The 25,549-nt window shown below is 49.2% G+C and overlaps 2 protein-coding genes across 3 annotated transcripts in view; one reads left to right on the forward strand and one right to left on the reverse strand.

Annotated features, from left to right (window-relative positions):
• The window catches only part of orc5 (origin recognition complex, subunit 5), a 61,799-nt gene extending 59,382 nt beyond the window's left edge, over positions 1-2,417 (reverse strand). Inside the window, exon 1 of the mRNA XM_059027775.1 lies at positions 2,302-2,417. The gene's annotated coding sequence lies outside the window, so the exon portion shown is untranslated. The remainder of the gene's footprint in view (positions 1-2,301) is intronic.
• Positions 2,418-4,366: 1,949 nt separating this feature from the next.
• Positions 4,367-25,549, forward strand: part of LOC117415543 (LHFPL tetraspan subfamily member 3 protein-like) — a 39,908-nt gene continuing 18,725 nt past the window's right edge. Inside the window, exon 1 of one of the 2 annotated variants that reach the window (XM_034026039.3) lies at positions 4,367-5,928. In XM_034026039.3, coding sequence (XP_033881930.1) covers positions 5,502-5,928 — 427 coding nt within the window. In that variant the 5' untranslated portion in view covers positions 4,367-5,501. The remainder of the gene's footprint in view (positions 5,929-25,549) is intronic. The other variant, XM_034026040.3, reaches the window with a different exon arrangement.

A 25,549-nucleotide genomic window follows, 5' to 3' on the forward strand; every position in this document is an offset into this window, starting at 1 on the left:
ACAAAGCAGAGTGACTGGGTAGCAGCAGTGCTGCAGGATCAGATTATTCACATCAAGCTCTTCCCATTGCTGTGACTGGGCTAATTTACCATGCAGAGGGAAACAGCTGCTTGTGTAGACTGCTGCTCTCCACAGAGTAAGAAAAGCAGTCTAAGTTGTCAGCACCTGATTTCTGTGGAGAGGTCAATCTGAATCATCGGTTTGTGACAGGATGCATTTCATTATATCTGAGTATGCACCGTCAAACTAGAGACAGTCTCTGTGAACTAGTCAGTGCTCTGTATGCCTTGTAAAAATGATTATTAATGATGGACTATGCAAGGAATCCATCAGTAACGATGAAGTTAAGCAGTGCTCTCTGCAATGCATCTAAGAATCAGTGAGAAGGAGCCCTGCCTGGAACACTGTGCTCCACACGTGCAGGGAGCTCTTTCACTTAATACATCATGCATCTAGGGATCAGTGTGCTCTCAGAAACGAGAAGGAGCCCTGCCTGGAACACTGTGCTCCACACGTGCAGGGAGCTCTTTCACTTAATACATCATGCATCTAGGGATCAGTGTGCTCTCAGAAACGAGAAGGAGCCCTGCCTGGAACACTGTGCTCCACACGTGCAGGGAGCTCTTTCACTTAATACATCATGCATCTAGGGATCAGTGTGCTCTCAGAAACGAGAAGGAGCCCTGCCTGGAACACTGTGCTCCACACGTGCAGGGAGCTCTTTCACTTAATACATCATGCATCTAGGGATCAGTGTGCTCTCAGAAACGAGAAGGAGCCCTGCCTGGAACACTGTGCTCCACACGTGCAGGGAGCTCTTTCACTTAATACATCATGCATCTAGGGATCAGTGTGCTCTCAGAAACGAGAAGGAGCCCTGCCTGGAACATTGTGCTCCACACGTGCAGGGAGCTCTTTCACTTAATACATCATGCATCTAGGGATCAGTGTGCTCTCAGAAACGAGAAGGAGCCCTGCCTGGAAAACTGTGCTCCACACGTGCAGGGAGCTCTTTCACTTAATACATCATGCATCTAGGGATCAGTGTGCTCTCAGAAACGAGAAGGAGCCCTGCCTGGAGCACTGTGCTCCACACGTGCAGGGAGCTCTTTCACTTAATACATCATGCATCTAGGGATCAGTGTGCTCTCAGAAACGAGAAGGAGCCCTGCCTGGAGCACTGTGCTCCACGCGTACAGGGAGCTCTTTCACTTAATACATCATGCATCTAGGGATCAGTGTGCTCTCAGAAACGAGAAGGAGCCCTGCCTGGAACACTGTGCTCCACACGTACAGGGAGCTCTTTCACTTAATACATCATGCATCTAGGGATCAGTGTGCTCTCAGAAACGAGAAGGAGCCCTGCCTGGAACACTGTGCTCCACACGTGCAGGGAGCTCTTTCACTTAATACATCATGCATCTAGGGATCAGTGTGCTCTCAGAAACGAGAAGGAGCCCTGCCTGGAGCACTGAGCTCCACACGTGCAGGGAGCTCTTTCACTTAATACATCATGCATCTAGGGATCAGTGTGCTCTCAGAAACGAGAAGGAGCCCTGCCTGGAACACTGTGCTCCACACGTGCAGGGAGCTCTTTCACTTAATACATCATGCATCTAGGGATCAGTGTGCTCTCAGAAACGAGAAGGAGCCCTGCCTGGAACACTGTGCTCCACACGTGCAGGGAGCTCTTTCACTTAATACATTAAATGCGTATCTATCTGTCCCACGCTTCCAAGAGCTGGGCTTCACCCCACAGCAGCAATGTCAATGAAGGGGAGTGCAGCCAGCCATAACGAGGAGGGGAGGGAACGGGTTCATCTCGACTGAGATGCTGCGGCATGATGGTGAAGGATACAGCTGGGCTGGACACCAAAACAAAACGCTTCATCGGAATACGACACAAACACAGAAATACAAGGTTTCATTGCCAGACAAACAGACAACAGCGGGAACTCTAGTTTTGTTTTCCTTTAAAATAAATATACGTTTCATGTTAGTTTTTGTGATTTTTTAATTATTATTTTTTTAATTACATAGCCTGTCTCCAAACAGCTCCCGTTGTAGTAACATGTTACTGTTTTAAAACTCCTTTATCATTATTAAACTCTGTACCGGTATAGTCTCCGCTCATGGTAAATCCAGCTAACACAGTGTACGCATTAGTGCCTGCATGTTTTATAAAGGATACACATAGACTTCAAAGGCGACCCGGATTGCAGCGCCACCTCCTCCCCTCCTGTCGAGCAGTCCGGGTTTGAATGCACTCATTAAACCCGCGCTATCTTTCATCATTATTACCTGAAACGCTCAACTCAACTTTTCTTTCCTTGCAGGACAGGAGTGAAGTTTCGCGCGCCGCAGCACCAGCAGTTCCTTCCCCACACGTGACCACTCAGAACGCCCAAGCCCGCCCCTTTAACGATCATCCCGCATTGTCTTCTGGGGTTTGTAGTTTTTGCATCTCCCTCCCAAACTGAAGCAGCAAGACAATGCGACAACTACTACTGAGGGAGGCAGATTGCTTTCAAATTAACAACTTGTATGACATGATAATAAAAAAAAACAATCATGAAAACATCTAACAAAAAGAAAAATCGGACTTTCTTACACATATTATGAGAATGATCATTAAAAAAAACATTTAGTAAAATCTATTTGTAATAATTGCTAAAGTTTAGAGGTGCTCAGAATACCTGCACGAGAAGCTGTAGCGGCTGTGAGCGGTGCGCTGCGTGCTTGTGTCAAAGCGACGCCGGCTCTGCGCTTCCACTGTGCCTCTGTGGTCCTGCTCTCCCGCTGGATCCATGATTATCACTGCAGTTTACTTTACAGAAGCGTGTTGTTTTTTTCTATATAGAGTAAACAGCTTCAAATGTCGTTGGAATTGCTTTTAAATATTTTGCTTCCTCTATTATGGGTTTTGATTCAATAATTCTGAGTGGTTCTGGGTTCTGTAGCTCCAGTATTTGAGCAGTTGGTTCTGGGTTCTGTAGCTCCAGTATTTGAGAGGTTGGTCCTGGGTTCTGTTGCTCGTATTTGAGTGGTTGGCTCTAGGTTCTGTTGCTTCAGTATTTGAGCGGTTGGCTCTAGGTTCTGTTGCTCGTATTTGAGCAGATGGTTCTAGGTTCTGTTGCTTCAGTATTTGAGCGGTTGGCTCTAGGTTCTGTTGCTCGTATTTGAGCAGATGGTTCTAGGTTCTGTTGCTTCAGTATTTGAGCGGTTGGCTCTAGGTTCTGTTGCTCGTATTTGAGCAGTTGGTTCTAGGTTCTGTTGCTTCAGTATTTGAGCAGTTGGCTCTAGGTTCTGTTGCTTCAGTATTTGAGCCGGTTGGCTCTAGGTTCTGTTGCTCGTATTTGAGCAGATGGTTCTAGGTTCTGTTGCTTCGGTATTTGAGCGGTTGGCTCTAGGTTCTGTTGCTCGTATTTGAGCAGATGGTTCTAGGTTCTGTTGCTTCAGTATTTGAGCAGTTGGCTCTAGGTTCTGTTGCTCGCATTTGAGCAGTTGGTTCTAGGTTCTGTTGCTTCGGTATTTGACCGGTTGGCTCTAGGTTCTGTTGCTCGTATTTGAGCAGATGGTTCTAGGTTCTGTTGCTTCAGTATTTGAGCAGTTGGCTCTAGGTTCTGTTGCTCGGGTGGAAGGCAGTGGGTTTGGGTAGCTCAGTGGTTGGAGTGCTGGGCTGCAGGGTGGAAGGCAGTGGGTTTCAGTAGCTCAGTGGTTGGAGTGCTGGGCTGCAGGGTGGAAGGCAGTGGGTTTCAGTAGCTCAGTGGTTGGAGTGCTGGGCTGCAGGGTGGAAGGCAGTGGGTTTGAGTAGCTCAGTAGTTAGAGAAAGCGCTGGGCTGCAGTGTGGAAAGCAGTGGGTTTGAGGAGTTCGTGGAAAGCAAAATCACCATTTGGAAATACAAACAATATCTGCTTGCTTCCTCAGCTGTAGCACAGCGTGGCTATGTCGTGTATAACCCTCCACTGCAGCATGTACAGCAGTATATTGCATATTTACAAGCAGGTTTCAACACAGCACGGGTCCCACAGATGATGTAAACAAACTGGGGGGTAAACAAGGTTGTAGTTTCCAGTCAAATTAAACATGAATGTGGGACACTGCAGCTTTAATTATAACTATAGGTGTTCACCATAACTCCAAAACCAGCTTACAACATATATATATATATATATGCACACACACACCTTGTCAGAATGCACCTGCTTGATTCATGTATTTATTGTAATTATTGACGTTCTTAGCAGCCAGTAGCCACCGTGTCGTTCATGCAGCATGCTGGATCTTCAGCTGAAGGCAGCCTTCTGGTTGGATGCCTTTAACAAAAACGCTAATTTCATCTGCATGACTTTGGTTCCCCTTTAAATTGCCCCGGCGCTGAGCAGACCTGAGGCTGCGGCTCTCCGCTTGTAGGAATCGCGCAGTGCGAACTGGGGAGCGAGCAGCGTCGCACACAGGAGCCGAGCAGGAGGGGAGGCTGTGCGGTGCATCTGAAACTAATCAGGCTTTATCTGAGGAGAGACGCTCACGAAAGCCATTTCTGCGCACCTTCCTCGCATGTGAAACACATCGATGACACCACGAAGAAAACCGGGGAAGATTTTCACCTTTCGTGCTGACGCGGTTACAACAAGGAGCCCAAGAGAGGCAATGGAGTTTATGTATGGTTATGCTGTTTTTTGTTTTTGATTTTTTTCTTCTTCACTGAAGCAGTACATTACTACTAATTTGAATAACATGCTCTGAATACATTATTTTCTCGATAATGCAAAGAGGGGATTAAACAGTAATAATAATAATAATAATAATAATAATAATAATAATAATAATAATAATAATTTGGACACGAGACCTGCTTTCTGATATTTTATCGCCATTTTTTGTATCAAATGTGTGTTCACCAGAGACTGAAGGTTGTTCAAAAAATGATCTCCTTGGCAACGGACTGCGGTTTTCTCCTCTAATCCGGAGGTGAAATCCGATGTTTTAATTTGACTCCTGCTTCACGTCATATCGAAATGCAGTAGCCTGGATACTGTAGCTGTAAAAGAGAAGAAAAGAAAATCATTTCGTTGCGGTTATTGCTGTGTTTGCATTGCTCATATTCCGAGGTGTGGTTTGATATTCTCTTTACAGCAGTCGAGTCAAATGTCGTATTTCAATGACACTGTTTAACGCTAAACCAGAAAGCAGATGTTGTGACAGGATTGCAAACAACGAGAGACGGAGAGAGAGCACCACTGGGATGAACTCGCCATAACACTGAGGCGCCGTCTGCTGCTATTCTTGGCACGACCACGAATTATAATTTGGAGAGAAAGAAAAAAAGGACAGATTTCTGATTTATTTATGTATGTATGTATTTATTTGAGGAAGCGATGTGAATTGATTCCCGGATAGTTAATTGCTGGTGTAAGGACGCACGCAATAGATATTTCATAATCACAACGACATTGTATAGATATTGATAATCACATTGACAATAACAGCCGCTTTAGAGATGGTGCCCGGGACGCCCGCAGCCATGCTACCAGCACAGGATGCAGCGAAGATTTACCAAACCAACTACTTGAGGAATTCCCGGGCGATCGGAGTCCTGTGGGCGATTTTCACCATCTTGTTCGCCATCGTCAACGTGGTGTGTTTCATAGAGCCCTACTGGATCGGGGACGGAGTGGACACGCCGCAAGCCGGCTACTTCGGCCTCTTCCACTACTGCATCGGGAACGGGATCTCCAGGGAGCTGACGTGCCGGGGCAGCTTCACAGACTTCGACAGCATCCCCTCCGGCGCGTTCAAAGCGGCCTCGTTCTTCATAGGGATGTCCATGGTGATGGTTATCACCTGTATCGTCTGCTTCACCCTCTTCTTCTTCTGCAGCACCGCCACTGCCTACAAGATCTGCGGCTGGATGCAGCTGACGTCCGGTAAGTGCTAGCACAGCATACTAGGACTAGGATCCGCAGCACTGTCCCGAGGCTTGTGTGTGCAGTCAGACCCGCATTGCCATCCCAAGGTCCTCGTTTATCTATCGGGAGTTCATGCGCCTCCACACAGCAGCAGCAGACTGCCTTGTGGGATTCTTGCATCAGCGCGGAGTGCAAATGCAAAGATGAGTGCAGTCAGAACAGCACGTGTATTTACCGTGCCATTGAGAAATATAATAATAATAATAATAATAATAATAATAATAATAATAATAATATACCTGTCCCCCGGGATTGCAACACAATGCAACACTTTAAACACACCTGGGATTGTAACACAATGCAACACTTTAAACAGACCTGGGATTGTAACACAATGCAACACTTTAAACACACCTGGGATTGGAACACAATGCAACACTTTAAACACACCTGGGATTGTAACACAATGCAACACTTTAAACACACCTGGGATTGTAACACAATGCAACACTTTAAACACACCTGGGATTGTAACACAATGCAACACTTTAAACAGACCTGGGATTGTAACACAATGCAACACTTTAAACACACCTGGGATTGTAACACAATGCAACACTTTAAACACACCTGGGATTGTAACACAATGCAACACTTTAAACACACCTGGGATTGTAACACAATGCAACACTTTAAACAGACCTGGGATTGTAACACAATGCAACACTTTAAACACACCTGGGATTGTAACACAATGCAACACTTTAAACACACCTGGGATTGTAACACAATGCAACACTTTAAACACACCTGGGATTGCAACACAATGCAACACTTTAAACACACCTGGGATTGTAACACAATGCAACACTTTAAACACACCTGGGATTGGAACACAATGCAACACTTTAAACACACCTGGGATTGTAACACAATGCAACACTTTAAACAGACCGCGCTGTCCATGCTGACAATGAAAACCCCTGAACACGGTTCATGTGTTTCGTTGTTTCTCTTTGGACTTCTTATTTATCAAGTGTTTGCAGGCTGGTTGTTTGACCTGCTTGGTTAAGGACTGTGGAAGGTCCGACTTGAAAATTGCGAGCAGAGCACACACTGCCATCACACTCGTGACCATTAGCCACGCTTGTAATAGAAGTATGATAATGTGCAGTGTGCTGTCGTCTCCAGGACCCCCTTGTAATAGAAGTATGATAATGTGCAGTGTGCTGTCGTCTCCAGGACCCCCTTGTAATAGAAGTATGATAATGTGCTGTGTGCTGTCGTCTCCAGGACCCCCTTGTAATAGAAGTATGATAATGTGCTGTGTGCTGTCGTCTCCAGGACCCCCTTGTAATAGAAGTATGATAATGTGCAGTGTGCTGTCGTCTCCAGGACCCCCTTGTAATAGAAGTATGATAATGTGCTGTGTGCTGTCGTCTCCAGGACCCCCTTGTAATAGAAGTATGATAATGTGCAGTGTGCTGTCGTCTCCAGGACCCCCTTGTAATAGAAGTATGATAATGTGCAGTGTGCTGTTGTCTCCAGGACCCCCTTGTAATAGAAGTATGATAATGTGCAGTGTGCTGTCGTCTCCAGGACCCCCTTGTAATAGCAGTATGATAATGTGCAGTGTGCTGTCGTCTCCAGGACCCCCTTGTAATAGAAGTATGATAATGTGCAGTGTGCTGTCGTCTCCAGGACCCCCTTGTAATAGAAGTATGATAATGTGCAGTGTGCTGTCGTCTCCAGGACCCCCTTGTAATAGCAGTATGATAATGTGCAGTGTGCTGTCGTCTCCAGGACCCCCTTGTAATAGCAGTATGATAATGTGCAGTGTGCTGTCGTCTCCAGGACCCCCTTGTAAATGGAATGCACTTCAATAATGCATGAACACGAGCTGAATCGAGGAATCTTGTTCAGTGGAAACCTCTCTAGAGTTTCTTTAAATACTTTACAAGCACTGATAGCTTGCAGTGATAATGCCAGTGAAACACGCCTATCCTTGTGCTTACACCGTCAAGTCATGCCGTGTTGCCCAAAAAGGTAAAGGTGTGCTGATTTGCGGCTGCTGGAGTTGCAGGTGTGATAATCGGATGTTTCTGACCAGCTTCACTGCGAGAAGCGGGCTTGTACTGTATTCACATAAGAGCGTGTGTTTCTTCTTCTTAAGTTTTAATAATATTACAGGCTTGACGTTGCTGATTGCTGGCAGAATGGATGGATTTGTGCATGCTGTATAGAATGGTGGCTGCAAGTCATTGGTCTTCAGAGAGCGCTTTGTGCTGAAGATGCATTGATGTAAATTAAAAGTGTTGCATGACAGTTTTGAATTTAAATGCATTTACTTCCTCAACCGTGATATGAAAACGATACAAGATAAGTATTGCATCAGCAGCAGAATAGATCAGATGTGTATTATTATTATTATTATTATTGTTATGAAAATGATGGTTATTAATATTCTTGATTCGTTCATTCTCTCGCTGCAAGGTATAGAGGAGGCTGAGAAGTAAAATGGGAGTCTTCAAGTTACACCGAGAGATCTCCTCAAAATGGAGGCACAGGTTTGACACTTTGAAAAACAAAAATATTCCGGGCCTCCACAGTTTCTGAGGAGGTGTTGGCTAGACTGAGGCGGCTGCCAGCTGTAGTGAGGCTCCCTGTGTGTGTGAGAGACACAGAGAGACGGCGCACTTGTTTCCTGTAGGAATAGCAGACAGTCTTTTCAGCATATTATATCCTCAGAGAGACACATGAGCGGTTACAGCACAGCAGACATGGGTGTGCAGTTAAAAGGGTTGGGTGCTGTTTTCATGTACAATTAACAAACAAGAACAGCATCTATACTATTTCAATGTGTCACTGAAGAGCGTCTATAACCTGACCCTCAGAAAAATCAAATCAAAATAAACTATAGATCACTGTAGAAAAGCAACTGGGTTGTGTTCAGAACCTATAGATATATCTATAAATCACACTTCCTTCTATAGGTATCTATTAGGGACTTCTGTTGATTTATATACAGTATTGTTCTCTAAACCTGGCAATGTATTTCTTTAATTGTATGTGGATTTTCTATGTTTGCTATAGATTCCTATAGGGCTTGTTTCTAAGGGCAGAGTTAGCTGACTATAGCTGAAATATTACACAGCAGTACTCGTGGCACTGTAGGGCACGCTGTGGTCCTGCAATGGATTACCTGCCTGGTGTGTATTGACTTATTGCATTATAATAACACTCACTCTGTCAACATAGATCACCATGTTCCATGCTCATTGCTCCTTGAGCACAGAACCACAGTTTGCACCCTCCTCTGCTGCTGGCATTTGCTGAGGTCCCATTATAAACGCAGATTGAAGTCCTGACTGGTGCCAAGTCCTGGAATGGAATGGCCTGGATTTAGAATTTCAAAACTGTTGCCTGTCACAGTCATCCAGCTTCGTCACTGTACTGGTGTGTGCGTGTGCGTGTGCGTGTGCATGTATGGAACTGGCATGTAAAGCGTCTTCGTAGTGAAAGTGCAGTGCAGGTGTGTGATTCACCTCGCCCAGGGTTGTTTAGTCTCTGAGTGCTGGGAGTGTGGCTCACATGCTAACTGACTCCAGACAGTCTGAGTGACAGTGAATGCGTCCCCCCTCCCCCGGGCACTCCTCAGTATGAGCTGGAGGAGCTCAGCCAGCCTGTGCTATTAGGTCATGTCTGCTTTTATTTATTTATTTCTTAGCAGACGCCCTTATCCAGGGCGACTTACAATTGTTACAAGATATTACATTATACAAATATCGCATTCTTTTTTAATTTTTTTTTTTACACAATTACCCATTTATACAGTTGGGTTTTTACTGGAGCAATCTAGGTAAAGTACCTTGCTCAAGGGTACAGCAGCAGTGTCCCCCACCTGGGACTGAACCCACGACCCTCCGGTCAAGAGTCCAGAGCCCTCACCACTACTCCACACTGCTGCCTGGGGCTTTCACTGCTCCATGTGGAAGTGATGTGTGTACAGGGAGGCCTCTAAGTGACAGCTCCTGAACAGATTCATCTGCACTGCCTGCTAGACTGGAGAAGCCGCTCTGGAGATCTGCCTAAAATATTGCCTTGTTTAAGCTGTGACTTAAGTTGCCTTGATTGACACAACAACAGATAGCCAGGTGCGTTCCAAAGACAGGAAGCACCACCAGTGGCATTTGTGCCTCCCAAGAAAGACTGAGACCAGTACAGCACTCCCTTGGAACACGGACTGAACCTTCGGTGTTCCTGAGCAGCTCTGCAAGGCTGGTGAAGCCGGTAGCTCGCTGACATCGCTCTCGAGTTCCTGGGTGTCGAAGAGGAAGCTGGCTCGCTCGTGGGATCGGAGGACGCTCACTGAACCTTTGGTGTTCCTGAGCAGCTCTGCAGGGCTGGTGAAGCCGGTAGCTCGCTGACATCGCTCTCGAGTTCCAGGGTGTTGAAGAGGAAGCTGGCTCGCTCGTGGGATCGGAGGACGCTCACTGAACCTTCGGTGTTCCTGAGCAGCTCTGCAGGGCTGGTGAAGCCGGTAGCTCGCTGACATCGCTCTCGAGTTCCTGGGTGTAGAAGAGGAAGCTGGCTCGCTCGTGGGATCGGAGGACGCTCACTGAACCTTCGGTGTTCCTGAGCAGCTCTGCAGGGCTGGTGAAGCCGGTAGCTCGCTGACATCGCTCTCGAGTTCCAGGGTGTAGAAGAGGAAGCTGGCTCGCTCGTGGGATCGGAGGACGCTCACTGAACCTTCGGTGTTCCTGAGCAGCTCTGCAGGGCTGGTGAAGCCGGTAGTTCGCTGACATCACTCTTGAGTTCCAGGGTGTTGAAGAGGAAGCTGGCTCGCTCGTGGGATCGGAGGACGCTCACTGAACCTTCACATCTGTTGTGGCGAGGGAAAAGTGTGATTGGACATTCTAAATGGGGGGAATTAGGGGTAAAATAATTGTGCACACTAAATTAAAAAATATATATATATAACATGCTGTAGACATTATAAATTCCTCAATAGCCCTGAATGTATGCGGCTCATATATTATTCTTCCTGGCAGTGAGTTGCTGTGCTAATTTAGTATTTCAGTGCCAGCATTGATTTTGATTTTAAAAGGAATTGGTTTGGATGAAAATGAGAGCATGCAGTCTTGGGATAACCTCCACCTGCTGTGGCTCTAATTCATGCACCGAATTTAAAAATGGGGTGAAGCTGATTGCACCAAGCTGAAATAGCTTCTAATCACTCTGTGTGTGTGTGTGTGTGTGTGTGTGCGCGTCAGCCTGTATGTGTGAGTGTGTGTGTACAGTATGTGTGTGTTCTAGGGTATGTGGCTGCTTTTACACTATATATATATATATAGTAAAAAACCCTCACCACTCACGGTTCTAGCCCCTTTAAAAACACGACCCAACACACTGGAATGGATTTTTACAGTGCTGGTGCACTATTTTTTTAATGAACACAAAACAAAACAAACACAAAATAAACACTAAGCTCTTTCTGAGCACAGACTAAACTTCCAGGAACACCCTGACTAGAAGTGGGACGGCTAAGCCGTTTCCCCACCAAACAAACAAACAAACAAACAAACAAACAAACAAACAAACAAACAAAATCACACAAGTTTGCACAGCTTACGTTTCCTCCTGACTGCTCGGAAGCAGAGCACCTCTTCTGCCTCCTTCTGCTCAGCAGCCCCGAGCAAACTGGCTGCTCTCCTTTAATACCCTGCAGCTGGTTTTAATTTAACAATAGCTACCAGGTGCAGGGGATAATTAATAATAAAACAATTAACAAATTAAATTAAACAATAAAGTAACACATTCAAACAATAACGCAAAACACAATTAACCAAACAAATGTGCATTCCGCATGTTTTTCAATGCATTCCGCGCATGTTTTTCAATGCATTCCGCGCATGTTTTTCAATGCATTCCGCGCATGTTTTTCAATGCATTCCGCGCATGTTTTTCAATGCATTCCGCGCATGTTTTTCTTGCAGGGAGGCTTTAACCCCCTCCCTGCTGTCTTACAATATATATATATATATATATATATATATATATATATATATATATATAATTTAGTTCAGAACACATTGCTAGACATGTTTTTCGTACCTGTCTTCTCATGATAGGAATTCAGTGGCTCTTCCTGAACTGTTTTCACATAAGGGGGGCTCTTGTTCCCTACATTTCTTGGTATCATAAGAACATAAGAACATAAGAAGGTTTACAGATGAGAGGAGGCCATTCAGCCCATTTTGCTCGTTTGGTTGTTAGTAGCTTATTGATCCCAGAATCTCATCAAGCAGCTTCTTGAAGGATCCCAGGGTGTCAGCTTCAACAACATTACTGGGGAGTTGGTTCCAGATCCTCACAATTCTCTGTGTAAAAAAGTGCCTCCTATTTTCTGTTCTGAATGCCCCTTTATCTAATCTCCATTTGTGACCCCTGGTCCTTGTTTCTTTTTTTCAGGTCAAAAAAGTCCCCTGGGTCGACATTGTCTATACCTTTTAGGATTTTGAATGTTTGAATCAGATCGCCGCGTAGTCTTCTTTGTTCAAGACTGAATAGATTCAATTCTTTTAGCCTGTCTGCATATGACATGCCTTTTAAACCCGGGATAATTCTGGTTGCTCTTCTTTGCACTCTTTCTAGAGCAGCAATATCCTTTTTGTAACGAGGTGACCAGAACTGAACACAATATTCTAGGTGAGGTCTTACTAATGCATTGTAAAGTTTTAACATTACTTCCCTTGATTTAAATTCAACACTTCTCACAATATATCCAAGCATCTTGTTGGCCTTTTTTATAGCTTCCCCACATTGTCTAGATGAAGACATTTCTGAGTCAACATAAACTCCTAGGTCTTTTTCATAGATTCCTTCTTCAATTTCAGTATCTCCCATACAATATTTATAATGCACATTTTTATTGCCTGCATGCAATACTTTACACTTTTCTCTATTAAATTTCATTTGCCATGTGTCTGCCCAGTTCTGAATGCTGTTTTTGTGTCGTCTGCAAATTTAACAAGTTTGCTTACTATACCAGAATCTACATCATTAATGTAGATTAGGAATAGCAGAGGACCTAATACTGATCCCTGTGGTACTCCACTGGTTACCTCGCTCCATTTTGAGGTTTCTCCTCTAATCAGTACTTTCTGTTTTCTACATGTTAACCACTCCCTAATCCATGTGCATGCATTTCCTTGAATCCCTACTGCGTTCAGTTTGAGAAATTAATCTTTTATGCAGGACTTTGTCAAAAGCTTTCTGGAAATCTAAATAGACCATGTTGTATGCTTTGCAATTATCCATTTTCAATGTTGCATCCTCAAAAAAATCAAGCAGGTTAGTTAGACACGATCTCCCTTTCCTAAAACCATGCTGGCTGTCTCCCAGGATATTGTTACCATATAGGTAATTTTCCATTTTGGATCTTATTATAGTTTCCATGTGTTTACATATAATAGAAGTCAGGCTTATTGGTCTGTAGTTACCTGGTTCGGTTTTGTCTCCCTTTTTGTGGATTGGTATTACGTTTGCAATTTTCCAGTCTGTTGGTACAACCCCTGTGTCAAGAGACTGTTGCATGATCTTGGTTAGCGGTTTGTAAATGACTTCTTTCATTACTTTGAGTACTATTGGGAGGATCTCATCCGGCCCAGGGGATTTGTTTATTTTAAGAGCTCCTAGTCCCTTTAACACTTCTGCCTCTGTTATGCTAAAGTTATTTAAAATTGGATAGGAACAGGTCGACATGTGAGGCATATTGTCCATTTCCTCCTTTGTAAAAACCTGTGAAAAGTAATCATTTAATATATTTGCTATTTTTTTCTTCGTCTATGATTTTGCCATTTGTGTCTCTTAAACATCCTCCTCTTTGAATGTTCTCTTGCTGTTATAATATTGGAAGAACACTTTGGAATTGGTTTTAGCCCCCTTAGCAATATTGATTTCTATCTCTCTCTTGGCCTTTCTAACTTCCTTTTTGACTTGTGTTTGCAGTTCCAAGTACTCTTTCTGTGTGATTTGTTTTTGGTCCCTTTTAAACGCTCTGTAAAGTGCCTTTTTTCGCTGAATATTTTTTTAAATTGATCTATTAAACCATTTTGGCCATTTTGTTTTAGATTTAGATTTGTCTACTTTTGGGATGTAATTGTTTTGTGCCTCAAGTACTACATTTTTAAAAAAACAGCCATCCTTTTTCTGTGGATGTTTTCTCTATTTTACTCCAATCTACTTGTGTTAGTCTCTGTTTCATACCTTTGTAGTTTGCTTTTCTAAAATTGTAAACCTTCGCTTTAGTCATTACTGTTGGGGTTTTAAAACATACTTCAAATGAGACCATGTTGTGGTCTGAGTTTGCCAATGGCTCTCTGACCTCTGTTTTAGTTATTCTGTCTTCATTATTTGAAAAGACTAAATCAAGGCATGCCTCCCCTTCCAAATTGCGTTAGGAAGCAGTCATTTGTCATTTCCACCATTTCAATTTCGTCCGTTGTGCTAGCAACAAGCCCCACCCCAGTCATTCTCCTTTGATTCCTCCGTTCCAGCAGTGAGCCCAGCAGTAATAAGTCATGGTGAGAGCACTCCGGGTTTATTAATCTGTAATATACAGACTATAGCAGAACATAATTCAGACAGTCAGTCTCAGTTCAGTCACACTCCTGCCTCGATCCTGCTGGGAATGTACCCTTGTGCATCGCCGGTCAGGAAATCACAAGTATGTATTTATATACGAGGGAGCAGAGATCAGGCTTAGAAACCTGTAAACCTGTTATTAATCCTGTTAGACATGCCTTGGGGGCTCTTTACATTCCAGCAGTATGATGCAGTGCAGTACATAATAAAGCCATGCCTTAGCCGTGCTCATCATAGGGAGGCATTCTGTCCTCTTCTTCTTCAGGGGATGGAATGAAATGACCTCACAAAGTTCAGATTTTCTACGTGTAGTCTTTTCATTTGACGTTGTGTTCGTTGTTGTCGAATGGAGTGTGGTCAATGGTGTGCTTGTGACTGAAAAGTGAAAGTCCAGTCTTGAATCCTGTGTCGTCACCAGTCACTGCACTGGAACTCACCAGTCACTGCACTGGAACTCACCAGACACTGCACTGGAACTCACCAGACACTGCACTGGAGCTCACACACACAGGGTGTTTTTCAACTCCTCTTATCAAGCTTACCCTAATCATCAAGTGAGGTAACTGGTGGATTTTTACTAATATGATAATTAGTTTGTATTCTCTGTAATTCCATTTTGATACATGTACTGTATGTTTTTATTCAAATTGCTAAGCAAGTATGGTAAACAGTAATTCAACATTCATCAAATTCTATTCTACTGCGACATATCAGATTACAGTTCTAACATTATGAGATCATTAAGATTAAATAACACTCTATCAGTATACCAAAATAAAACAGACCATCACGCAGTGTGAGAGTCATGCCCTTTTACCAGCAACTCATATTAATCATAGTCTATCACTGTAGGACCAATTTATATCTAGCTGTACAACAGTGACAACATTGTTTATAAATTGATAGCCTAACACAGAACGAATGTAATGTTTACCACGTTTGGACAAATTCCCTGTCAAACAGGATATTGCTGTGATGCTGTTTGGGTGTGGATGCTGCTGGGTGTGGATGCTGTTTGGGTGTGGATGCTGTTTGGGTGTGGATGCTGCTGGGTGTGGATGCTGTTTGGGTGTGGATGCTGTGTGGGTGTGGATGCTGCTGGGTGTGGATGCTGTTTGGGTGTGGATGCTGTTTGGGTGTGGATGCTGCTGGGTGTGGATGCTGCTGGGTGTGGATGCTGTTTGGGTGTGGATGCTGTTTGGGTGTGGATGCTGCTGGGTGTGGATGCTGTTTGGGTGTGGATGCTGCTGGGTGTGGATGCTGTTTGGGTGTGGATGCTGCTGGGTGTGGATGCTGCTGGGTGTGGATGCTGTTTGGGTGTGGATGCTGTTTGGGTGTGGATGCTGTCTGGGTGTGGATGCTGTTTGGGTGTGGATGCTGTCTGGGTGTGGATGCTGTTTGGGTGTGGATGCTGTTTGGGTGTGGATGCTGCTGGGTGTGGATGCTGCTGGGTGTGGATGCTGCTGGGTGTGGATGCTGCTGGGTGTGGATGCTGTTTGGGTGTGGATGCTGTTTGGGTGTGGATGCTGTTTGGGTGTGGATGCTGCTGGGTGTGGATGCTGTCTGGGTGTGGATGCTGCTGGGTGTGGATGCTGCTGGGTGTGGATGCTGTTTGGGTGTGGATGCTGTTTGGGTGTGGATGCTGTTTGGGTGTGGATGCTGCTGGGTGTGGATGCTGCTGGGTGTGGATGCTGTTTGGGTGTGGATGCTGCTGGGTGTGGATGCTGTTTGGGTGTGGATGCTGCTGGGTGTGGATGCTGTCTGGGTGTGGATGCTGCTGGGTGTGGATGCTGTTTGGGTGTGGATGCTGCTGGGTGTGGATGCTGCTGGGTGTGGATGCTGCTGGGTGTGGATGCTGTTTGGGTGTGGATGCTGTTTGGGTGTGGATGCTGCTGGGTGTGGATGCTGCTGGGTGTGGATGCTGTTTGGGTGTGGATGCTGTTTGGGTGTGGATGCTGTCTGGGTGTGGATGCTGCTGGGTGTGGATGCTGTCTGGGTGTGGATGCTGTCTGGGTGTGGATGCTGCTGGGTGTGGATGCTGTTTGGGTGTGGATGCTGTTTGGGTGTGGATGCTGCTGGGTGTGGATGCTGCTGGGTCTGGATGCTGTTTGGGTGTGGATGCTGCTGGGTGTGGATGCTGTTTGGGTGTGGATGCTGCTGGGTGTGGATGCTGTCTGGGTGTGGATGCTGCTGGGTGTGGATGCTGTTTGGGTGTGGATGCTGCTGGGTGTGGATGCTGCTGGGTGTGGATGCTGCTGGGTGTGGATGCTGTTTGGGTGTGGATGCTGTTTGGGTGTGGATGCTGCTGGGTGTGGATGCTGCTGGGTGTGGATGCTGTGTGGGTGTGGATGCTGCTGGGTGTGGATGCTGTTTGGGTGTGGATGCTGCTGGGTGTGGATGCTGTCTGGGTGTGGATGCTGCTGGGTGTGGATGCTGTTTGGGTGTGGATGCTGCTGGGTGTGGATGCTGCTGGGTGTGGATGCTGTTTGGGTGTGGATGCTGCTGGGTGTGGATGCTGCTGGGTGTGGATGCTGTTTGGGTGTGGATGCTGTCTGGGTGTGGATGCTGTTTGGGTGTGGATGCTGTTTGGGTGTGGATGCTGCTGGGTGTGGATGCTGTTTGGGTGTGGATGCTGTCTGGGTGTGGATGCTGTTTGGGTGTGGATGCTGTTTGGGTGTGGATGCTGTTTGGGTGTGGATGCTGTTTGGGTGTGGATGCTGCTGGGTGCGGATGCTGTTTGGGTGTGGATGCTGTTTGGGTGTGGATGCTGTTTGGGTGTGGATGCTGCTGGGTGTGGATGCTGCTGGGTGTGGATGCTGTTTGGGTGTGGATGCTGTCTGGGTGTGGATGCTGTTTGGGTGTGGATGCTGTTTGGGTGTGGATGCTGCTGGGTGTGGATGCTGTTTGGGTGTGGATGCTGTCTGGGTGTGGATGCTGTTTGGGTGTGGATGCTGTTTGGGTGTGGATGCTGCTGGGTGTGGATGCTGCTGGGTGTGGATGCTGCTGGGTGTGGATGCTGCTGGGTGTGGATGCTGTTTGGGTGTGGATGCTGTCTGGGTGTGGATGCTGTTTGGGTGTGGATGTTGTTTGGGTGTGGATGCTGCTGGGTGTGGATGCTGTTTGGGTGTGGATGCTGTTTGGGTGTGGATGCTGCTGGGTGTGGATGCTGTTTGGGTGTGGATGCTGCTGGGTGTGGATGCTGTTTGGGTGTGGATGCTGTCTGGGTGTGGATGCTGCTGGGTGTGGATGCTGCTGGGTGTGGATGCTGTCTGGGTGTGGATGCTGTTTGGGTGTGGATGCTGTTTGGGTGTGGATGCTGCTGGGTGTGGATGCTGTTTGGGTGTGGATGCTGCTGGGTGTGGATGCTGCTGGGTGTGGATGCTGTCTGGGTGTGGATGCTGTCTGGGTGTGGATGCTGCTGGGTGTGGATGCTGTTTGGGTGTGGATGCTGCTGGGTGTGGATGCTGTTTGGGTGTGGATGCTGTTTGGGTGTGGATGCTGCTGGGTGTGGATGCTGCTGGGTGTGGATGCTGTTTGGGTGTGGATGCTGTTTGGGTGTGGATGCTGTGGGTGTGGATGCTGTCTGGGTGTGGATGCTGTTTGGGTGTGGATGCTGCTGGGTGTGGATGCTGTTTGGGTGTGGATGCTGTCTGGGTGTGGATGCTGTTTGGGTGTGGATGCTGTCTGGGTGTGGATGCTGTTTGGGTGTGGATGCTGCTGGGTGTGGATGCTGCTGGGTGTGGATGCTGCTGGGTGTGGATGCTGCTGGGTGTGGATGCTGTTTGGGTGTGGATGCTGCTGGGTGTGGATGCTGTTTGGGTGTGGATGCTGTTTGTGTGTGGATGCTGCTGGGTGTGGATGCTGTTTGGGTGTGGATGCTGTCTGGGTGTGGATGCTGTTTGGGTGTGGATGCTGTTTGGGTGTGGATGCTGCTGGGTGTGGATGCTGTTTGGGTGTGGATGCTGTTTGGGTGTGGATGCTGTCTGGGTGTGGATGCTGTCTGGGTGTGGATGCTGCTGGGTGTGGATGCTGCTGGGTGTGGATGCTGTTTGGGTGTGGATGCTGCTGGGTGTGGATGCTGCTGGGTGTGGATGCTGTTTGGGTGTGGATGCTGTTTGGGTGTGGATGCTGTTTGGGTGTGGATGCTGTCTGGGTGTGGATGCTGTTTGGGTGTGGATGCTGCTGGGTGTGGATGCTGTCTGGGTGTGGATGCTGTTTGGGTGTGGATGCTGCTGGGTGTGGATGCTGCTGGGTGTGGATGCTGTTTGGGTGTGGATGCTGTCTGGGTGTGGATGCTGTCTGGGTGTGGATGCTGTTTGGGTGTGGATGCTGCTGGGTGTGGATGCTGTCTGGGTGTGGATGCTGCTGGGTGTGGATGCTGCTGGGTGTGGATACTGTTTGGGTGTGGATGCTGCTGGGTGTGGATGCTGTTTGGGTGTGGATGCTGCTGGGTGTGGATGCTGCTGGGTGTGGATGCTGCTGGGTGTGGATGCTGTTTGGGTGTGGATGCTGTTTGGGTGTGGATGCTGTTTGGGTGTGGATGCTGCTGGGTGTGGATGCTGCTGGGTGTGGATGCTGTTTGGGTGTGGATGCTGTTTGGGTGTGGATGCTGTTTGGGTGTGGATGCTGTTTGGGTGTGGATGCTGCTGGGTGTGGATGCTGCTGGGTGTGGATGCTGTTTGGGTGTGGATGCTGCTGGGTGTGGATGCTGTTTGGGTGTGGATGCTGCTGGGTGTGGATGCTGTCTGGGTGTGGATGCTGCTGGGTGTGGATGCTGTTTGGGTGTGGATGCTGCTGGGTGTGGATGCTGCTGGGTGTGGATGCTGCTGGGTGTGGATGCTGTTTGGGTGTGGATGCTGTTTGGGTGTGGATGCTGCTGGGTGTGGATGCTGCTGGGTGTGGATGCTGTTTGGGTGTGGATGCTGTTTGGGTGTGGATGCTGTCTGGGTGTGGATGCTGCTGGGTGTGGATGCTGTCTGGGTGTGGATGCTGTCTGGGTGTGGATGCTGCTGGGTGTGGATGCTGTTTGGGTGTGGATGCTGTTTGGGTGTGGATGCTGCTGGGTGTGGATGCTGCTGGGTGTGGATGCTGTTTGGGTGTGGATGCTGCTGGGTGTGGATGCTGTTTGGGTGTGGATGCTGCTGGGTGTGGATGCTGTCTGGGTGTGGATGCTGCTGGGTGTGGATGCTGTTTGGGTGTGGATGCTGCTGGGTGTGGATGCTGCTGGGTGTGGATGCTGCTGGGTGTGGATGCTGTTTGGGTGTGGATGCTGTTTGGGTGTGGATGCTGCTGGGTGTGGATGCTGCTGGGTGTGGATGCTGTGTGGGTGTGGATGCTGCTGGGTGTGGATGCTGTTTGGGTGTGGATGCTGCTGGGTGTGGATGCTGCTGGGTGTGGATGCTGTTTGGGTGTGGATGCTGCTGGGTGTGGATGCTGCTGGGTGTGGATGCTGTTTGGGTGTGGATGCTGCTGGGTGTGGATGCTGCTGGGTGTGGATGCTGCTGGGTGTGGATGCTGTTTGGGTGTGGATGCTGTCTGGGTGTGGACGCTGTTTGGGTGTGGATGCTGTTTGGGTGTGGATGCTGTTTGGGTGTGGATGCTGCTGGGTGTGGATGCTGTTTGGGTGTGGATGCTGTCTGGGTGTGGATGCTGTTTGGGTGTGGATGCTGTTTGGGTGTGGATGCTGTTTGGGTGTGGATGCTGCTGGGTGCGGATGCTGTTTGGGTGTGGATGCTGTTTGGGTGTGGATGCTGTTTGGGTGTGGATGCTGTTTGGGTGTGGATGCTGCTGGGTGTGGATGCTGCTGGGTGTGGATGCTGTTTGGGTGTGGATGCTGTCTGGGTGTGGATGCTGTTTGGTTGTGGATGCTGTTTGGGTGTGGATGCTGTTTGGGTGTGGATGCTGCTGGGTGTGGATGCTGTTTGGGTGTGGATGCTGTCTGGGTGTGGATGCTGTTTGGGTGTGGATGCTGTTTGGGTGTGGATGCTGCTGGGTGTGGATGCTGCTGGGTGTGGATGCTGCTGGGTGTGGATGCTGTTTGGGTGTGGATGCTGTCTGGGTGTGGATGCTGTTTGGGTGTGGATGTTGTTTGGGTGTGGATGCTGCTGGGTGTGGATGCTGTTTGGGTGTGGATGCTGTTTGGGTGTGGATGCTGCTGGGTGTGGATGCTGTTTGGGTGTGGATGCTGCTGGGTGTGGATGCTGTTTGGGTGTGGATGCTGTCTGGGTGTGGATGCTGCTGGGTGTGGATGCTGCTGGGTGTGGATGCTGTCTGGGTGTGGATGCTGTTTGGGTGTAGATGCTGTTTGGGTGTGGATGCTGCTGGGTGTGGATGCTGTTTGGGTGTGGATGCTGTTTGGGTGTGGATGCTGTTTGGGTGTGGATGCTGCTGGGTGTGGATGCTGCTGGGTGTGGATGCTGTTTGGGTGTGGATGCTGTCTGGGTGTGGATGCTGTTTGGTTGTGGATGCTGTTTGGGTGTGGATGCTGTTTGGGTGTGGATGCTGCTGGGTGTGGATGCTGTTTGGGTGTGGATGCTGTCTGGGTGTGGATGCTGTTTGGGTGTGGATGCTGTTTGGGTGTGGATGCTGCTGGGTGTGGATGCTGCTGGGTGTGGATGCTGCTGGGTGTGGATGCTGTTTGGGTGTGGATGCTGTCTGGGTGTGGATGCTGTTTGGGTGTGGATGTTGTTTGGGTGTGGATGCTGCTGGGTGTGGATGCTGTTTGGGTGTGGATGCTGTTTGGGTGTGGATGCTGCTGGGTGTGGATGCTGTTTGGGTGTGGATGCTGCTGGGTGTGGATGCTGTTTGGGTGTGGATGCTGTCTGGGTGTGGATGCTGCTGGGTGTGGATGCTGCTGGGTGTGGATGCTGTCTGGGTGTGGATGCTGTTTGGGTGTGGATGCTGTTTGGGTGTGGATGCTGCTGGGTGTGGATGCTGTTTGGGTGTGGATGCTGCTGGGTGTGGATGCTGCTGGGTGTGGATGCTGTCTGGGTGTGGATGCTGTCTGGGTGTGGATGCTGCTGGGTGTGGATGCTGTTTGGGTGTGGATGCTGCTGGGTGTGGATGCTGTTTGGGTGTGGATGCTGTTTGGGTGTGGATGCTGCTGGGTGTGGATGCTGCTGGGTGTGGATGCTGTTTGGGTGTGGATGCTGTTTGGGTGTGGATGCTGTGGGTGTGGATGCTGTCTGGGTGTGGATGCTGTTTGGGTGTGGATGCTGCTGGGTGTGGATGCTGTTTGGGTGTGGATGCTGTCTGGGTGTGGATGCTGTTTGGGTGTGGATGCTGTCTGGGTGTGGATGCTGTTTGGGTGTGGATGCTGCTGGGTGTGGATGCTGCTGGGTGTGGATGCTGCTGGGTGTGGATGCTGCTGGGTGTGGATGCTGTCTGGGTGTGGATGCTGTTTGGGTGTGGATGCTGCTGGGTGTGGATGCTGTTTGGGTGTGGATGCTGTTTGTGTGTGGATGCTGCTGGGTGTGGATGCTGTTTGGGTGTGGATGCTGTCTGGGTGTGGATGCTGTTTGGGTGTGGATGCTGTTTGGGTGTGGATGCTGCTGGGTGTGGATGCTGTTTGGGTGTGGATGCTGTTTGGGTGTGGATGCTGTTTGGGTGTGGATGCTGTCTGGGTGTGGATGCTGTCTGGGTGTGGATGCTGTCTGGGTGTGGATGCTGCTGGGTGTGGATGCTGTTTGGGTGTGGATGCTGTTTGGGTGTGGATGCTGCTGGGTGTGGATGCTGCTGGGTGTGGATGCTGTTTGGGTGTGGATGCTGCTGGGTGTGGATGCTGCTGGGTGTGGATGCTGTTTGGGTGTGGATGCTGTTTGGGTGTGGATGCTGTCTGGGTGTGGATGCTGTTTGGGTGTGGATGCTGTCTGGGTGTGGATGCTGTTTGGGTGTGGATGCTGCTGGGTGTGGATGCTGTCTGGGTGTGGATGCTGTTTGGGTGTGGATGCTGCTGGGTGTGGATGCTGCTGGGTGTGGATGCTGTTTGGGTGTGGATGCTGTCTGGGTGTGGATGCTGTCTGGGTGTGGATGCTGTTTGGGTGTGGATGCTGCTGGGTGTGGATGCTGCTGGGTGTGGATGCTGTTTGGGTGTGGATGCTGCTGGGTGTGGATGCTGTTTGGGTGTGGATGCTGCTGGGTGTGGATGCTGCTGGGTGTGGATGCTGCTGGGTGTGGATGCTGTTTGGGTGTGGATGCTGTTTGGGTGTGGATGCTGTTTGGGTGTGGATGCTGCTGGGTGTGGATGCTGCTGGGTGTGGATGCTGTTTGGGTGTGGATGCTGTTTGGGTGTGGATGCTGTTTGGGTGTGGATGCTGTTTGGGTGTGGATGCTGTCTGGGTGTGGATGCTGCTGGGTGTGGATGCTGCTGGGTGTGGATGCTGTTTGGGTGTGGATGCTGTCTGGGTGTGGATGCTGTTTGGGTGTGGATGCTGTCTGGGTGTGGATGCTGTTTGGGTGTGGATGCTGTCTGGGTGTGGATGCTGTTTGGGTGTGGATGCTGTTTGGGTGTGGATGCTGCTGGGTGTGGATGCTGTCTGGGTGTGGATGCTGTCTGGGTGTGGATGCTGCTGGGTGTGGATGCTGTTTGGGTGTGGATGCTGCTGGGTGTGGATGCTGTTTGGGTGTGGATGCTGTTTGGGTGTGGATGCTGTTTGGGTGTGGATGCTGCTGGGTGTGGATGCTGCTGGGTGTGGATGCTGTTTGGGTGTGGATGCTGCTGGGTGTGGATGCTGTCTGGGTGTGGATGCTGCTTTGTGTGGATGCTGTCTGGGTGTGGATGCTGCTGGGTGTGGATGCTGCTGGGTGTGGATGCTGTCTGGGTGTGGATGCTGTTTGGGTGTGGATGCTGCTGGGTGTGGATGCTGCTGGGTGTGGATGCTGCTGGGTGTGGATGCTGCTGGGTGTGGATGCTGTCTGGGTGTGGATGCTGTTTGGGTGTGGATGCTGCTGGGTGTGGATGCTGTTTGGGTGTGGATGCTGCTGGGTGTGGATGCTGTTTGGGTGTGGATGCTGCTGGGTGTGGATGCTGTTTGGGTGTGGATGCTGCTGGGTGTGGATGCTGTTTGGGTGTGGATGCTGCTGGGTGTGGATGCTGTCTGGGTGTGGATGCTGTTTGGGTGTGGATGCTGCTGGGTGTGGATGCTGTCTGGGTGTGGATGCTGCTGGGTGTGGATGCTGTCTGGGTGTGGATGCTGCTGGGTGTGGATGCTGTTTGGGTGTGGATGCTGCTGGGTGTGGATGCTGTTTGGGTGTGGATGCTGTTTGGGTGTGGATGCTGTTTGGGTGTGGATGCTGTCTGGGTGTGGATGCTGTTTGGGTGTGGATGCTGCTGGGTGTGGATGCTGTCTGGGTGTGGATGCTGCTGGGTGTGGATGCTGTCTGGGTGTGGATGCTGCTGGGTGTGGATGCTGCTGGGTGTGGATGCTGTTTGGGTGTGGATGCTGTTTGGGTGTGGATGCTGTCTGGGTGTGGATGCTGTCTGGGTGTGGATGCTGTTTGGGTGTGGATGCTGCTGGGTGTGGATGCTGTTTGGGTGTGGATGCTGCTGGGTGTGGATGCTGTTTGGGTGTGGATGCTGTTTGGGTGTGGATGCTGCTGGGTGTGGATGCTGTTTGGGTGTGGATGCTGTTTGGGTGTGGATGCTGTTTGGGTGTGGATGCTGCTGGGTGCGGATGCTGTTTGGGTGTGGATGCTGTTTGGGTGTGGATGCTGTTTGGGTGTGGATGCTGTTTGGGTGTGGATGCTGCTGGGTGTGGATGCTGCTGGGTGTGGATGCTGTTTGGGTGTGGATGCTGTCTGGGTGTGGATGCTGTTTGGTTGTGGATGCTGTTTGGGTGTGGATGCTGTTTGGGTGTGGATGCTGCTGGGTGTGGATGCTGTTTGGGTGTGGATGCTGTCTGGGTGTGGATGCTGTTTGGGTGTGGATGCTGTTTGGGTGTGGATGCTGCTGGGTGTGGATGCTGCTGGGTGTGGATGCTGCTGGGTGTGGATGCTGTTTGGGTGTGGATGCTGTCTGGGTGTGGATGCTGTTTGGGTGTGGATGTTGTTTGGGTGTGGATGCTGCTGGGTGTGGATGCTGTTTGGGTGTGGATGCTGTTTGGGTGTGGATGCTGCTGGGTGTGGATGCTGTTTGGGTGTGGATGCTGCTGGGTGTGGATGCTGTTTGGGTGTGGATGCTGTCTGGGTGTGGATGCTGCTGGGTGTGGATGCTGCTGGGTGTGGATGCTGTCTGGGTGTGGATGCTGTTTGGGTGTAGATGCTGTTTGGGTGTGGATGCTGCTGGGTGTGGATGCTGTTTGGGTGTGGATGCTGTTTGGGTGTGGATGCTGTTTGGGTGTGGATGCTGCTGGGTGTGGATGCTGCTGGGTGTGGATGCTGTTTGGGTGTGGATGCTGTCTGGGTGTGGATGCTGTTTGGTTGTGGATGCTGTTTGGGTGTGGATGCTGTTTGGGTGTGGATGCTGCTGGGTGTGGATGCTGTTTGGGTGTGGATGCTGTCTGGGTGTGGATGCTGTTTGGGTGTGGATGCTGTTTGGGTGTGGATGCTGCTGGGTGTGGATGCTGCTGGGTGTGGATGCTGCTGGGTGTGGATGCTGTTTGGGTGTGGATGCTGTCTGGGTGTGGATGCTGTTTGGGTGTGGATGTTGTTTGGGTGTGGATGCTGTTTGGGTGTGGATGCTGTTTGGGTGTGGATGCTGTCTGGGTGTGGATGCTGCTGGGTGTGGATGCTGCTGGGTGTGGATGCTGTTTGGGTGTGGATGCTGTCTGGGTGTGGATGCTGTTTGGGTGTGGATGCTGTCTGGGTGTGGATGCTGTTTGGGTGTGGATGCTGTCTGGGTGTGGATGCTGTTTGGGTGTGGATGCTGTTTGGGTGTGGATGCTGCTGGGTGTGGATGCTGTCTGGGTGTGGATGCTGTCTGGGTGTGGATGCTGCTGGGTGTGGATGCTGTTTGGGTGTGGATGCTGCTGGGTGTGGATGCTGTTTGGGTGTGGAT

This window comes from Acipenser ruthenus, chromosome 7, assembly GCF_902713425.1.
Source record: "Acipenser ruthenus chromosome 7, fAciRut3.2 maternal haplotype, whole genome shotgun sequence".
NCBI classification, from domain to species: domain Eukaryota; kingdom Metazoa; phylum Chordata; class Actinopteri; order Acipenseriformes; family Acipenseridae; genus Acipenser; species Acipenser ruthenus.